The 17027-nt window shown below is 42.8% G+C and overlaps 1 protein-coding gene across 1 annotated transcript in view; it reads left to right on the forward strand.

Annotated features, from left to right (window-relative positions):
* CACNA1F (calcium voltage-gated channel subunit alpha1 F) overlaps window positions 1-17027 on the forward strand; it is a 287992-nt gene that overhangs the window by 116399 nt on the left and 154566 nt on the right. The window contains exons 19-23 of the mRNA XM_077472367.1: window positions 5406-5448; window positions 5531-5576; window positions 6904-7036; window positions 11890-12019; window positions 13914-13973. Coding sequence (XP_077328493.1) covers window positions 5406-5448; window positions 5531-5576; window positions 6904-7036; window positions 11890-12019; window positions 13914-13973 — 412 coding nt within the window. The remainder of the gene's footprint in view (window positions 1-5405; window positions 5449-5530; window positions 5577-6903; window positions 7037-11889; window positions 12020-13913; window positions 13974-17027) is intronic.

Genomic DNA, 17027 nt, shown 5'->3' on the forward strand with positions numbered 1-17027 from the left:
GCAGAGATACAGGATATGTGCAATTCAGCAAAAAATTAAAATAAGACCCATTCCAATCTCATGTACCCTGAAAAGAAAGCTCTAGATGCTCTAACTAATAATTATGATCTGGTCATTAAAAGTGCAGACAAAGGAGGAGGCATAGCTGTACAAAATAGAGCTGACTATGTTAATGAAGCCAACAGACTCCTTTCAGATCCTAATACGTATGTTAGATTAAAAACTGATCCATTGCCCAAGTTTACGTTGGAGGCTACTGCCCTTGTTAAAAATGAACTCAGTGAAAAAATTATTACTCCTCAGGAAGCCTCTTTCTTGATTAAGGGTGTACATTTTACCCCGTACCTATATCATTTACCTAAGGTACATAAGAATTTGACTAATCCCCCTGGACGTCCTATTGTGGCAGCCATAGGTAGTATTACCAGTGGCTTGTCACAATATGTCAACCAGTTTCTTCAGCCATTTGCCCAATCCCTCCAGTCCTACATTAGAGATGGCACCCAACTCCTGGAATTGCTTTCTCCCTACTCTTGGGAGCCCAGTTATCTCCGGGTCTCCCTAGATGTCCAATCTTTGTATACTTCCATACCGCACAATGTGGGATTGAGCACCATACAATCCCTTTTGTGTCAGGACCCTATGCTGAACCCCAGGCAAGCCTCCTTTATTGTTGAGGCTACCTCTTTCTGTCTCACTCACAATTATTTTAAATTCGATAACAATTTTTTTCTTCAAGTGAATGGGACTGCTATGGGGCAAATTTTGCACCTTCATATGCCAATCTTACTATGGGGCATTGGGAGTCCTTACACATATGGCAAAACAATCCTTTTCTCTCCCACATTGTGTTCTATGGTCGTTACATAGATGATATGATTATTATTTGGGATGGCAGTGCATCTTCAGTCTTAGATTTTGTTACACACTGTAACAATAATAATATGGGCTTACAGTTTACCTCTGTTCTGGATAAAGATAAGTTAGCTTTCCTTGATTTGGAATTATTTTCTGTTGGCAAAGATATTCATGCCAAGAATTTTACCAAACTTACTGCAGAGAACTCATTTCTCCACTATAAAAAGTCATCATCCCCAATGGCTCAACAATATACCTAAGAGCCAATTTTGCAGACTGAAAAAGAATTGTACTAGAATTGATGTTTACGATAATCAGAGTAAGACTTTAAAAGCAAAATTCCTTGATAAAGGGTCCCCAGTAAATCTTGTGGAAACAGCATGTTCTCAATACAAAAATACAACTCCCTCTTCATATACCTCTATCTGTTGTAGAAAAAATCTTAATGATTTACGCTTCATCACTCAATTTCATTCTCGTCGCAAACAGATGGAGAGTATTGTACGGAGACATTGGCCCTTGCTGCTTCAAGATGTGTATCTCCTTCCTGTCGTTCCCAATAGGCCAAAGTTTGCAGACAGAAAAGCACCTAATATTAAGAGCAAAGTGGCACTAAGTAAACTTAAAGAGAAACTTCCTCCCCCTGGTAGCGCTATTCCCACTTTTCTAGCTATCTCGGGTATGTACCAGTGCCGCAAACCATTATGCAAAACCTGCCAGTTTGTGAGACATGGCCAGAAGGATTTTGTTGCAAAAGGAAAAACGTACCCTATCAAGGGTTTTCACACATGCTCCACTGACCATGTGGTATACAGTCTAACAGTCCTTGCTGTTTTATGTAGGGAGAACCATTAGGCCACTTCGCAAGCGTTTCGGCGAGCATCGCGTTTTCATCTCCGGTGGATTAGATAATCACAGTGTTCCTAGGCATTCCTCAAGTACCATCAAAAATCTACAGATGGTTTAAGGGTCTGGGTCAATGCCAAAGAACCTCCCCTCAGCCGAACGTTTCAGAAAACTCTGTCATTGAGAAATGTTTTGGATTTTTACTTTAAATGTTCTTGCCCCTGGAGGGTTGAACGAGGACTTTGAAACTAGTGCCATTCTCTAGTTTCCTCCTTTCCTAATATATTTGTGCAGGATTTTTTATTAGTATATCATTTTCTATTAGTATATTATTTTAAATATGGTAAATATTTTAAAATAGGAATACTCGGAGCTTGAGTCCACCCTTCGGGTGAAGGACTTGGAGAAACCCACTTCTCAGATTTATGGGTCCCTGTTGGTTGCTGCCATCCCCGAACGGTCCTCCTTCCGCAGGAAGTGGATGGGGGACATACCGGAGCTAGATGACAATGATTGGAGGGAGATTTGGGTTTTCCCGTTCTCTCCTCTGGTCTCAGCCAGGGACAAACTTGTTCAGTATAAAATTATACACAGAGCTCACTACACACCCCATAGACTGCACCGGATGTCGCTGACACATTCCCTGGCGTGCTGGAGATGCTCATATCAGCCAGGGGACTTCTTTCACATTTTCTGGGCTTGTCCAGCAATTAGACATTACTGGAAGGAATTTCTCCAGGTGATAGTTAATATCACTAAGACTAGTATTCCTTATGATCCTAAATATTGTCTGCTGGGGCTGGTGGAACAGATGATAATCCACAGAGCTAGGAAAATACTCATATCCTTATTACTATACTATGCACGTAAGGCCATCACGATGAATTGGAAGCAATCATCTCCCCCCTCTGTCAAGTTCTGGAAGGGTCTAGTGAATGCCAGTTTGCCCCTTTATAGAGCCACCTACGAGGGCAGGGGATGCCCAAAAAAATTTGGGAAGGTGTGGACTTGTTGGTTAGATGATAGCACTACGGCGACTGATGCAGTAACTAACCCTTAGACCAACATTAAGGTCATAATATGGCAATAGACTGACCCAGGTACTACATGTATTTCTATGCTATGACATCCTGTACTTATGCTTTTGAGCACAGATTCTCCTACTGTTAACCTCTCCCCACATTGGGGTTTAGATAGGTTTAGTTTTGTTTGTATCGGTCTGCCTGGTTGAGGCCTGTTGTTGCTTCAGAGGCAGACCGATTATGGTGTTACCTGATATGCCCTGCTGTGGTCTGTAGCCGCAGCAGAGATTTTGCCCCTGCATGGGTACTGTTGGCCCCTGTGTGGGCAATTTTCTATGCTATTGAAAAACTCAATAAAAAAAATATTTTATAAAAAAAAAAATATATATTTTAAAATAATTTTAACCATTTCGGTGTATATATATATATATATATATATATATATATATATATATATATATATATATATTTAAAATGTTTTAAAATATATTTAGCTAATATATTTATACATATTTTTTGCCTTAGATATATATTTTTTCAATATTTTTTTCCCTAGATATTTTTCAAAATATTTTCTCTTTTCCCCTTTATTCCCTTTCTTCTTTTTCCCCTCCCTTTTTTCCCCTACTCCATCCCCTTCAGTCTATATATGCCTAGTCTTAAGAATTATTGAAGATTGTGTAGAAATATTGATTCTCATTTTCATTTTATGTTTATTTTTATTGTCGCTTATTGGTTGTTCTGTATGAAATCATATATATTTTATTGTTTGGGTAGGGATTTTATTTCTGTTTCTCCTCCTGTCCTATACCTTTATATTGTGATAACGCTCCATTTACATATTCCTGTCCCTAAGGTCCACCCAGGTAGTAAAAATTAGTCCCATACACACATAGTCCTCAGGTTGATAAAGGAACCAATGAGATATTCCGAAACGCATCCCTCTTTCATGACTGCTTCCTGTTTTGCTTCCGGTTTGTGGTCCACGCTGGTTGCTGGTTATTGTCTCCTGCCACTGACGTCACTTCCGGGATCCTCGTGTTTTGAGACTGTGATTGCGGGATGGCCTGTCAGTTCTCTTGGAGCTCCCTGCTGGTTTTCCCGTTGGCATTCCCTGGACCTCCCTGCTACTGGACACACACAACCTAAAGAACTTGTATATGCCAGTGACCACTGCATTTATGCCGGACCACCTAAATGGATATTAATGATATGCTCTGCCAGTCTACATATCTTGTAAGTGTTTTTAACCCTTTTTAGGGAAATTTAACAGCTTTTAATTCTACACTTAGAGGCGCCTTTTCTTTGTTTTTCTAATACTCAAGCTTGCCTTTAAAAAAGTAATTTTTTTGGATCTACTTCAAGGTCCTGATAAAGATGTAATAGTGTTATCAATCTTAGTTGCATTGAAAGTGATATTGGCTAGATAGTGGAAAAGGGACTCGGCAGATCACAGATGTACAGAAGTATTTGCCCCATAATATTATTCTGTAATTTTACAATTGTCTTTGAAGGTCCATTCTAGTAACAGAAGGTTCTTCAAGCACTTTTAGGCAGATTGAACTGTGTTTGGTTCTAGCAAGTTAGCGGTTGGCCCAGGCGGGGGGAAGGTTTAACTGTTGTAAGCTCAGTTCCCGGGCTTTTTGGTCCTAGCCGGCCCATCTATGCTATAAAAAGTGAGAAGACCCAAGATTCTTCCTAGCTGGTTGGTTGTGTTCTGCGCTTGTATCGGGACTGCTGCTCCTTGCAGTCCGCTGAAGACACCGGGACTTTCAGGGACATCCAAGCAATGGATAATGCCATAATGGACTCTCACCTCATAGAGGTATGCCTGGGCAGCCACAATATTATAGCTAGAGTTGGGGGAAAGACCTTGTTTATATTGAACTGCATGCTGCAACCTGTCTAGTAAAAGTTGCTTTAACTGTTCTGAGCCTGGTCTGAAGTTATTTAAAGGGGTGCATGTTGGGTCTGGCGTATCTAAAGGACCAGGCTCTGTATAGCACTAGGGGGCAGGAAGTAACATCAAAATAAAAGAATTAACTCTGCAAGACAAGAAGAGCAGTGTATTTGCTATGGGTTACCCAGTTAAGAAACAAGCTACAAGCAACCAGTCATTAGGCATGGTACCTGGTAAGGTGACAGTTCCTCCAGTAGCGAGGGGGTCAGTGTTTGGCTCCCTGCCTAGAGGTCGGTATCCAATAGAAACCGGATCCAAACCCACGTTACAGAGATCTAGGGCCTGGTCACATAGGTACAGGAAGGAAGGAGTTAATGAACTTGCATGAGGTCCACGCTATTTGCTTGGTGGGACCCCATTCTGTTACTGGGAGCGAAGTAACAGAGGTATGCTGGAGTGGTGGAGTGGGCATGTCCCTCCTAATGCAACATCTAAGTTGCAGTGTGTAGTGATGTGGTGCAAATCGCTTTTCAGAGGAACTCTGCACTTTAATTACTTCACATAGTGAAGGCTCATCTCTAAGTCGGGGAACTTCCTTAATGTTAGTTTTTTTACATGACTGCAGTCTCCACTTTGACCTGGGCATTGATGAGCATGCAAGGTACCCCCGCGTTCAAGGCAAGTAGGCCCCGCCTACACACTGGTATAAATATCTTTCACCCCATAGTAGTGTGAAAATATGATTTTTGGAAACTGCATTTGTTATGATTTATTTTCAGGGGAGGGAAGAAATCTGGGAAGAAAGAGGACAGCTCAGTTAAGGTAGGTGCATCTAATGCTGCTTTAACCATAACCATCAAATGAACAAAGAAAGCCTTTGCTGAAAGTCTGTTCTTTTCTGTAGGTTCCCTGTGAGGAAGATAATGAGGAAGAAGAAGGAAGTGAAGAATGTAAGTTGTCTTTGACTTCTCATTTAATGCTAATATTAGCATCTAATGGACACAAGTATATGTGATATCTGACCATCACACCTATATGAGGTTGTTGGACATCCCATTCCTCAACCTTAGTCATTAATATGGAGTTGGCCATCCCCCATTGGCCATTAATATGAAGTTTCCTCCCGATGACCATTATTACGGAGGTGCCTTCTTTGTGGCTATAACCTATCACACCTAGATGGGATGGTTAGACATCTCATTCCAAAACCATGGACATTAATATGGAGTTGGCCTTCCTCTGTAGCTATAACAGCTTCCATTCTTCTGGGAATGCTTTCCACTAGAATTGGGAAGCTGTCTGTGGGAATTTGTGCCCATTTGTGAGGTCAGGTACTGATGTTGGATGAGAAGACCTGGCTCACTATTGGCATTCCAATTCATCCCAAAGGTGTTCAGTAGGGTTGAGGTCAGGGCTCGAAACATGTTGGATATCCCATTCCAAAACCAGGGTGATTAACATAGTGTTGCCCCCATTTGTGGCTATAACATCCTCCACTCTGGGAAGGCTTTCCACAAGAATTTGGAGAGTGTCTGTGGGAATTTGTTCTCATTTGTGAGGTAATTTCCTGATGTTGGATGAGAAGACCTGGTTCCTACTCATCGTTCCAATTCATCTCAAAGGAGTTCAGTACGTGTGATGTCAGGGCTCTGTGCAGGACACTCAAGTTCTTCCACAACAAACTGGGCAAGCCATGTCTTTATGGAGCTGGCTTTGTACACAGGGGCATAACCATGTTGGAGCAGAAAAGGGTCTTCACCAAACTGTTACCACAAGGTTGGAAGATCATAGTTGTCTACAGTGTCTTTGCATGCTGTGGTATTAACAGTAGTCTTCATTGGACACAACTGATCCTAATAATTTGGAGGGAGGTCCACATACATTTGACCATAAAGTGTATTTATACACAACACAATTTTATCTAGTGATGCAATAGATTTCAGCATTGCTTGTGGCAATTTGCTAGTACTGTATAGAGATGCCCTGATAAGTGATCTCTAGCAGCAGTAGTAGAAATACTCCAGCATTCTAGAAACCCTCTGTGACCAATGAGGGGAGATAAAAAAAAACTTCAATAATTCGATCTGCATTGCACAAACCCAGAAGTGCTCAGCTGTGAGCACTTCCAGGTTCAGAGCTAACAGATCCCAGCTAATGCAGCCAAGAAAACAGCTGATCGAGTACAAAGGCCCTTGATAATGGGAATGCTAACAGGGTAGTGGTGAGACTGTTTATTGTTATAAGGCATGGGTGTAATCTAGCTATGTATCTCCACAGCTGAGGAGGAGGAAGATGAGGAAGGAAGCCTCCCGGACTCCCACCTGGATAAACTGGCAGAGTTCGCCCCAAAGGAGAAAGTTCTTCCAATCCCAGAGGGCAGCGCCTTCTTCATTCTCAGCAACACCAACCTGTGAGAGGCTTCCCATAGATATATAACATCTCCCATGAGTTATAGTCTTTGTATTTCATATCAGCAGAGGATCCCAGATTTAAAGAAGAGCAGTGACAACTTAACTGCTGGTCTTTTGACTAATGTAGCAATATTTGTCTCTTATTGTCAAAAGAAGCACTGAACGACAGTGCAGTAAATTACTTTTTTATGTCTCCCTTTCAGCTCCTTCCTTGTCAGAAGCCCAATTTGTAGGTGCTCATATATCTTTGTATTTCTATCTGGGTAAAATATTGTCTTGTAGAGGGAATTTTTGTTAGATGGGGGGGGGGGGGGGTGCATTGAGGAGAGTGTGCAGATCAATACTGGATTTTTTTTTGTGGGGGGGGGGGGGGGGGGAAGGGAGGGAATTTCTGTTGAGACATGATGCTCACACATTGTGGGGGGTGGGCGCACTTTGTCTTCTTCACCTTGAGCACTAGGTGACCTTGTCCTGACACTGGAGAGCCCAAACATTTTTCTGATTGATGACAGATAACATCACAGCTAAGCAGTGCAAAGTTTCAGAGCCGCGCATGACCCCTTCATCAGGCATGTGATTATCAAATGCCTGACAAAGGGGTCCTGCTTGGTCTCTCTTCAATAACAAAAAAACGTTTAGACTGTAGCCAATGCCGGGACAAGGTCATCTAGTGATCAGGGTGAAGATGACAACGTGTGCCCTGTCTGAAGATCTCTGCATGTGTATTGTTCTGTGCATGGTTCCAGCCTCCAGCTGATTGTTGCTGCAGCTCCCATTATTTTTCAACCTATTCCAGGAACCTGTGTAATGGGAATATTGATAGTAATGATGAAGAAGCAGTACAAGGAGCCAATTAGTTAATGAGCTGGCAAGAAGCATACTGACAAGAGGAAAGAGTGACAGAAAGACAAACTTATTACTGTGCTTCTTCTCCTTTCACTGTCCAGTCGTGTGCTGGTGGTGGGTCCATGATGTCCTTTATGAATGCATATTTTGGGTCCTTATTTAAGTCTTTAAGCCTCCTTAGCGAATTTTACCTTTTTTCAATGGCAAGCACCCTGGTCCCCTATAAAAGGGAGGGTACTGGGAAGGTTTACTGTCCAATCGCAGGGGGGAAGAAGTTGGGTGACTAAGCTGAATTGCTTAACATCAATAAGGTAAGGTCAGGGCACCTGGCTGTACTGTGTGACAGGGCTGTGTAGTTCTAGATAGACAGGGTTGCAAATTCTTTAGCAGGCACAGCTCTGATATATGCATTTTATCTGTGTATTTAGCTGTTTTCCTAGACTTCAGCTTTAAATACTTATCTGCAATGTCATGGCCCAGAGCTGCATAGAAAGCCCCCAAGAATAGATTTTCTAATGCTGATTTATTAGCAAGTTTTCTCTACAGTATTTATATGTGGCTTCATATTACCCTACCTCTGAAAACCTCTAATAAGAGACATACATTAACTGCCATGATTGACCCCTTTTCTGGAAATGCTTTCTGTCATGCTAATCCAATGTCACAGTCAGGAATCAGGCTCAGAGACCAGTAGCTATAGCAGTAGAGAGGCTCCCACCAACCAGCTTCATAAGTGCAGCAGCAAGTTACCCTGGCAGATGATGCGACCTCACCCAAGATGCGGAGTCTAAGCACAGGAACATAAGGAAGAGGTGGTGTCAGGATACAGGACAAGGTTAGCAACAGCCGGACAGCGAGGTACTGGAACATAACACAGAGGCAGTGTCAGGATACAGGCCAAGGTTAGCAACAGCCAGACAGTGAGAGCACACAAACATAAGGCAGAGGTGGGGTCAGGATACAGGCCAAGGTTAGCAACAGCTGGACAGCGAGGTATAGGAACAAAAGGAAGAGGGGGTTTCAGGATACAGGAAAAGGTTATCAGCCAGCCAGCGAAGGTACTGGAACATAAGGCAAAGGTAGTGTCAGGATACAGGCCAGGGTTAGCAACAGCCAGACAGCAAGGTACTGGAAAATAAGGCAGAGGTGATTCAAAATACAAGCTACATGTTAGTAACAGGTCACAGTTCTCAGGATCATCCCACCAGGAGGTAAGCAAGTTAGGTGTTAGGACCTAGACTTGAACCTGGGACCTCAGCTGTGTCTGGCGATAAGTCTTCTCACTGAGCTATCTGAGATGCTGGACAGTGCCTTGTCGGATCCGTTGGATAACCCTGCCTTGTGCCTTGATTTCTGCTGAACCTTGAGCTCTTTGCTCCTCCCATGAAATTCCTGATATAAGCCATGTCCCTGCACTTCCTCTTTGCCAGAATATCGTGCTATCTCCATCCAGTATCTTGCTCCTGTCTTCCCTGCTTCCCCCAATATTTCCTACTGCTCGTTATCGACCCTTGGCTTGTTCCTCGGCTATGCTTCTGCCTGATCCTAACCAGCAACTACTTGTTACCGACCTTTTGGCTTGTTTACTCACCACGCTTTTGTTTTGTCCTAACCTGCTTATCTGCTACTGGACCCCGGATTGCTCACATCCTGGGGGGGGCGATCCTGAGAACCTCAACCTGGTACTAACACGCAGCAAAATCCATATCCACCATTAGAAGCTCTGGTGAACACCGGTTAGTACTTAGACTCCTCACCTCAGGTGAGCCAGCGTCATCTGCAAGGGTGACTGCCTGTGCACCTATCCTGCTGGTTTGTGGTAGTCCTGCAACTGCTATAGAAATTGGTCTTCGAGCCTGACCCCTTATCGTGACATTAGGGTCCAGTAGCAGATATAGCAGATGGGGATCAAGCAGAAGCATAGTAAGTAAACAAGCCAAAGGCTGGTAACAAGGGGTTGCAGGTTGGGATCAAGCAGAGGAGTAGTCAAGGAACAAGCCAAAGATCAGTAATGAATGGTAGCAAAGATACGGATTGCAGCAAGAGTAACGAGCAAGATATTGGCTGGAGAGAGCACAATAATCTGGCAAACAGGAAGTGCAAAGGCATGGCTAAAATAGGAAGTTAATAGGGGGAGCAAGGGGGTCAAGGCTCAAGAGAAATAAGGTTCAAGGCAAGATCATTGAAGGAATTGTCCAGAGAGCTTTCCAGCATCCTAGGTGTCTCTGCAAGAAGAGACATCACCAGACATAGCAGAGGTCACAGGTTTAGACCCAGATCCTGACATCCAATGTCTTTTAAAGTGTATCTAAATACAAAGATAAAACAAAAATATATTGTACCTTGATTTGTTATTTATGCAGTCTTTTCGGTGTGCAGTCTTGCATCATAGTGGTAATCTAGCTTTTATATCTCACTGATGTGGAGGATGTTCCTTTTGTACTTCCTCTAGGAAAGTTGGGTAGCCATTAAAGCCAAGAATGTCATAGTTGGCCATTTGGAGATTTGCTTCCTTAGCAGAGAGTTTTTGCTGCTTTACAAATGAGCCCAGTCGAGGTGAAACGCATCAGTGTGTGTAGCCTTAGGCAGGGACTATATTGGAAACCAACTGCTTTGATTAAACTTCATGATGAGACTTTGAAAGTTCAGCTTTGTTCTTCATTTTTGCCATATGTGCTGAACGGGATGAGCTCCTAAGGCCAGCACCCAGTACAATGGGGACTGGAGGAATGTGTTTGGGACTTGGAGCAATGCAATATTTTCTTTGTGTCTATATAAAGCAGCTAGTTACAGGTCTGTAGATGTTTACAGACTGTCACATACCTGGTGGGCGGGGATAAAGCTGAATAGCTTGCACCTCTTGTCCATACCTCCTCTGGTAGCGGTGACAAGAAATTTGAGGACCCAGAGTGGCATAATTGCAGACATTGCAGATAGTGGCAGCTGTTGGCTGTGAGGCCAGATGACTGTGGACCACTAGGTAAGGACCAGAGGCGGAAACATGGTAGCACCCATATCAATAGACAGGAACAAAGCCAGGACACAAGCCAAAGGTTGTCAACAGCTGTGCAGCGAAGTACCAAGTCAGAAGGTAGGACAGCATCAGGATACAGGCCAAGGTTAGCAACAGCCAGACAGAGAGGTACAGGAAAATAGGGCAGAGGCAGTGTCAGGACACAGACCAAGGTTAGGAGCAGCCAAACTGCAAGGTACAGGAACATAAGGCAGAGGTGGTGTTGGGATACAGGTCAGGGTTAGCAACAAACAGACAGCGAAGGTACAGGAACATAAGGCAGAGGTGGTGTCAGGATACAGGCCAGGGTTAGCAGCAGACAGACAGAGAGATACAGGAACATAAGGTAGAGGTGGTGTCAGGATACAGGCCAGGTTAGCAACAGCCAGACAATGAAGGTACAGGAATATATGCCACAGGCAGTATCAGGATATAGGCCAAAGCTTAAAGCTGTTCAGTTAAAAGCTGGGCAGTGAGGTACTGAATAAGAAGGTAGGATGCAGACCCCAAAATACAGGCCGAGGTCACAACGGGCAGGCAAGATTCCAGAGAGGGGTCAAAGGAAAGCTGGGTTGTACGCGGGAAGACAGACGTAACAGGTCAGGTCACAGGTAAAGTCAGAACTGGCTGAAGACCACTCATCAATCCATCCATGTCACATTCAAGCTTAAGTAGCCTGCTTGGCACCAATACCAGTGCCAAGCGTGCACTGCCTGCTAATACACATCTGGCAGTAACTTTATACTCAGAAACATTTGCATGCACTGGTGTTCTTCTATTGGAACACACTGGACCTCCCTTATACAGAGCAGTAATATTTTGCTGTTGTGACCTTCATCTCATGCTGAGGTGACTTGGGGCAGTTCTTGACATGACAACCAAGAATGGTTCCAAAGCTGTAAATAACAATACAAGTACTCACCAGCCCTAAAACTCTTCCAAACTTTCTCTGGTCCAGATTGTATATGTGTGTTGTGTTTGTCTTTGTTTCAGCCTCCGAGTTGGGTGCCATCGTTTGATACATCATCACATCTTCACTAACCTCATCCTGGTCTTCATTATCCTGAGCAGCATCTCTCTTGCAGCAGAGGATCCGATTCGTGCCCATTCCTTCCGAAACCACGTGAGTATCAGTTTGGTGATACCAACTAGATCAGAGGGTTCCTAAAGCGAAACTTCCATGGCAAATGGAACGTTGGGGTGATGTCATTGCGCCTTCTGGCTGATCTACGATCTTGAAATCACTTGGGATTGCACTCTTGCAGTGGGCTGAAGTACATTTCCCAGAAGCTTTGGAGATGGAGGCAAGTTGTTGGTTTGTTTACAAATAGCTTTTTAAAGGAATTTGTGTTGTGGGGGGGCTGGCAAAAAAGAAGACAACTTCTTTGTCATGGAAGTCTGCTTTAACCAAATGCACTCATACCCTTTGGGTGTGGGTACCGAATGATAGAGGTGTGGGACTGATTGGGTATTTATGGATTATACAAGAAAACATGATTAAATCCTTATGATTTTCTTTCAGCGGTCTGTTCTTGGCTGTAATGTAAAACCATTATGACCATTTAAACCATTATACCGTTATGATGTCATACTGATACCTTATAGGACTAGTGATGATGATGATGATGATGACAGTCTAATAATGAAGAGGGCATAGGGGCAAGTTGGGCAATCCATTGGGGGTCTGTAATTGGACTGGTGATGATGATGAAGACCGTCTAATGAAGAGGATATAGGGGGAAGTTGGGCAAGCTATTGTGGTCTGTCATCTGAATGGCAATGATGACGATAGTCTGATGAAGAGGGTGTAGGGTCAAGTTGGGCAATCTGTTGGGGTCTGTAATTAGAAAGGCAATGATGATGAAAGTCTGATGAAGAGGGTATAAGGGGCAAGTTGGCCAATTTATTGGGTTCTGTAATTAGAATGGCAGTGATGATGACAGTCTGATGAAGAGGGTATAAGGGGAAAGTTGGGCAATCAATTGGGGGTCTGTATTTGGGCTAGTGATGATGACAGTCTGATGAAGAGGGTATAAGGGGCAAGTTGGGCAATCGATTGGGGTCTGTAATTGGACTGATGATGATGACAGTCTGATGAAGAGGGTCTAGAGGAAAGTTGGGCAGTCAATTGAGGGTCTGTAATTGGAATGGCAATGATGGCGACAGTCTACTGAAGAGGTTATAGGGACAGCTTGGGCAATCCATTGTAGGTCTGATATTGGGCTGGTTATGTTAATGATGATGATAGGTTGTTTTTAGAGGGTATAAGGCAGGGTTTCTCAACCAGGGTTCCATGGAAATCTAGGGTTTCTCCAAATGTTTCTAGGGGTTCCTCCAGAGGTTGCTAGGGGTTCCTTGAGCAATGAGCAAATCCTGCCTCTCAGATAAGTTCCCATTGACACCATTCACCCTTTAAACTATTTGTAAGGTGGAAATTCTTCCCAATGATCACAAGTGTAAGGAGCATTCTTCCCACTGACCATCACACTAATGTATCATGAGCTGTAGATACAGCAATTTTCAACAGGGGTCCCCCCAAGACCAAAAAGTTATTTCAAGGGTTCCTCTATGTTGAAAAGGTTGAGATAGGCTAGTATAGGGGCAATTTAGGCAATCTATTGGGTGTCTGTATTTGGGATGGTGATGATGATGATGACAGTCTGATGAAGAGGGTATAAGGGGCAAGTTGGGCAATCCATTGGGTTCTGTAATTGGAATGGCAATGATGATGACCATCTGATGAAGAGGGTATGAGGGACAGATTGGGGGCAATCCATTGGGGTTTGTAATTGAAATGGCAATGATGATGACCGTCTGATGAAGAGGGTATAAGGGGCAAGTTGGGCAATCCATTGGGGTCTGTAATTGGAATGGCAATGATGATGACCGTCTGATGAAGAGGGTATAAGGGACAAATTGGGGGCAATCCATTGGGATCTGTAATCATAAAAAAATGAGGAACCCTGGCATCAGTTTGAAGGTCTGGTTAGCTTTTTGTATATTTCTCTTTCTTGCAGATTTTGGGCTATTTTGATTATGCATTCACCTCTATCTTCACCGTAGAGATCCTCCTTAAGGTAATAAGAGTCAAAAATCTCTTTCCATATATATATATATACAGTATATTCATATCATATACAGTATATTAGTCTAGTTACTGCTCTGTCTTAAAAGATAACAAAAGGAAAAAGCTGCGCACATACATAAATACTATAAATAAATTAAATATAAACACCTATCAGTGATTAATTAATTGATTGCAATAATAGTGAGAAAATGTATATACTCCTCTAATAAATCAAACATAACATAATTTATAAAAAGAGTTATAAATAACAAGTGTTAATAATGAAATTCGGAAAAATCCCAGTGAAGTGATAACAAAAAACCAATAAATGATATTGGTATATATATTAGTGATAATAATAAAAAAAATTGTGGTAATAATGAGTGTAATAATGATGTAAAAATAAAAAATAATAAATAAAAAAAGTGTCCAATCTTCTATGCAACCGAAAAACACCAAGGATCGTGACCACCATCACACAAAATATGCGCTTACCAAAAGGCAAGTGATTTCATGCCCATAGTCAATCTCCACAGCACCTCCTCAGACCATGATCACAGTAGGGCTCCCTTATTGAATAAAACAGGCCAGGACCGTGAACAGCAGCACGTGAAGCAGAAAGGCAGTACTCGGGATCCCAGGGAAATGGAAAGAAGGCTCACCATAGCATAATTCCATATAAAAAAATATTTTTGGAAACTGACCAAAGGTTCGAAGTTCAGACCTGGGGGACAACCATGGATACAGTGGAGGAGTGAGCGGTGTCACCCTAGGACAGGAAGTATGTTATTGGCAGGATCACTGGGTGCAAAAAAAAGAAAAAGGACCATAATCTAAGGACTGTAAGTCGCAATATATTACATTTTGGGGGGGGGGGGGGGGTTCGGATATGGATATAAGGCAGACTATGGTGGATTTTGAGCATGTGTGTTAAAAAATGTTTTTGTGAGTTTCTTGTATAATAAATTTGATGGTATAAAATCCATAATCTTACAAATAAATCTTTCATACAGACCAGCTTTCATGCTACAATGTGTGCAATGCCTGCTGGGCTTTCTAATATCAAAGCCTAGCACTAGTTAGGCACTTACCCCCCAGCTCTCATTTTTACTGGGACTATAGCTAATCCAAACTATGGAGATGTCACCAGACCAGGAATGGAGGTTTCCCTTTGTTTGGAGAAATCTCACCTGACTTCCTGTTTATGTCTCAGGAGAGGAAGTGGGAAAAAATCTCAATAGACACAGACCGCAAAAAAAAGAAGGGGTTTTGGGGTTTTAAAGGGATTTCAAACATAAATAATTTATATTTTTTTTTAACCATTTGACCTCCAGAAGGTTTACCCCCCCCCCCCCCCCCTCATGACCAGGCAATTTTTTGCAATGCGTTACTTTAACTGACAAATGTCATGCAACGTTGTACCCTAATAAAATTGACATGCTTTTTTCCCCCACAAATAGAGCTTTCTTTGTGGTATTTGATCACCACTGTGTTCCTTTTTTTATTTTTTGCCCAATAAACAAAAAGAAACAGACAATAAAAAAATATATATATTTTTTTTACTTTCTGCTAAAAAAACAAAAAATAACTAAATGTAAAAAATCTTATTTCTTTAGAAATTTAGGCCAATAAGTATTCTGCTATATTTGACCTCCAGAAGATTTCCCAATAAACAGAAAGATTTAGACAATAAAAAAAACAAAAAAAAAAAACAATATTTTTGACTTTCTGCTGAAATAAAAAAAAATAACTAAATGTAAAATTTTTTAAAATTTTGTTAGAAATTTAGGCCAATAAGTATTCTGCTACATTTGACCTCCAGAAGATTTACCCCCCCCCCCTTCATGACCAGGCCATTTTTTTGTGATATGGCACTTGGTTACTTTAACTGACAAATGTCATGCAACGCGGTACCCAAATAAAATTGATTGCTTCGATCCCCCCGCATCGCTGGAGCCTGGGACAGGTTAGTGTCCCATTATTAAAAGTCAGCAATAGGGATGAGCTTTGTGTTCGATTCAAACGTATGTTTGACTCAAACATCGGCTGTTCGCACGTTCGGCGAATATCGAACGTTATGGGCTGTTCGCGCCAAATTCGCGTGGAGCTCACGGCCCACAATGTGGTGCGCCATCGCAGTGCATTGCTGGCTCATGATTGGCCAAGCATGCACTGTGACCCCACATGCTTGGTCAATCACAGCACCGGCAGCGAAGAGAGCAATAATTGGCCACAGGCAGGATGCCGGTGGCCAATTATAGCTCAGGGGGGTTTAGTACACACCCCACACTATCTAAGGCCGCCAGTGCGGCAGCCTTGTGTAGTGTGTTCTGGCGTGCATGGAAAGAGCTAGATAGACAGGGACAGTGTGTTCTTTTCTCAGGCATCTGCAGGAGTTAGTGGGTGTTGCGTGCCTCCAGCATAGTATACACCTGTATCTACCCTTTATTGCTGGTGTTCTCTCATACAGGCATCTGCAGGAGTTAGTGGGTGTTGTGTGCCTCCAGCACAGTATACACCTGTATCTACCCTTTTTTTTGCTGGTGTTCTCTCATATAGGCATCTGCAGGAGTTAGTGGGTGTTGTGTGCCTACAGCACAGCACAGTATACACCTGTATCTATCCTTTATTGCTAGTGTTCTCTCATACAGGCATTTGCAGGAGTTAGTGGGTGTTGTGTGCCTCCAGCACAGCACAGTATACACCTGTATCTACCCTTTATTGCTGGTATTCTCTCATACAGGCATCTGCAGGAGTTAGGCCGCGTACACACGGGCAGATTGTCTGTCCAACTTAGTCCGCTGAACAGTGTTTCAGCGGACAATCCGCTCGTGTGTGGGCTTCAGCGGACTTTTTCAGCGGACAGTCTGACGAACAAAGTCTTACGGAATTTCCGTAAGACAGTCCGTTCAAACTTGGTTTTGTCCGTCCAAACTTCCGCAGTCCGCTCGTGTGTAGGCAAGTTGGACGGACTAAGTATGGCGCATGCTCAGGAAGGGTTTACACGGCCGAAGGTTGCATTGCAGTGTATAGGACGTCGTTTTTCTAGTCCCGTCGTACGTGC

This window comes from Lithobates pipiens, unplaced genomic scaffold, assembly GCF_037356315.1.
Source record: "Lithobates pipiens isolate NorthernLeopardFrog02 unplaced genomic scaffold, aLitPip1_a1.2 Scaffold_1, whole genome shotgun sequence".
NCBI classification, from domain to species: Eukaryota; Metazoa; Chordata; class Amphibia; order Anura; family Ranidae; genus Lithobates; species Lithobates pipiens.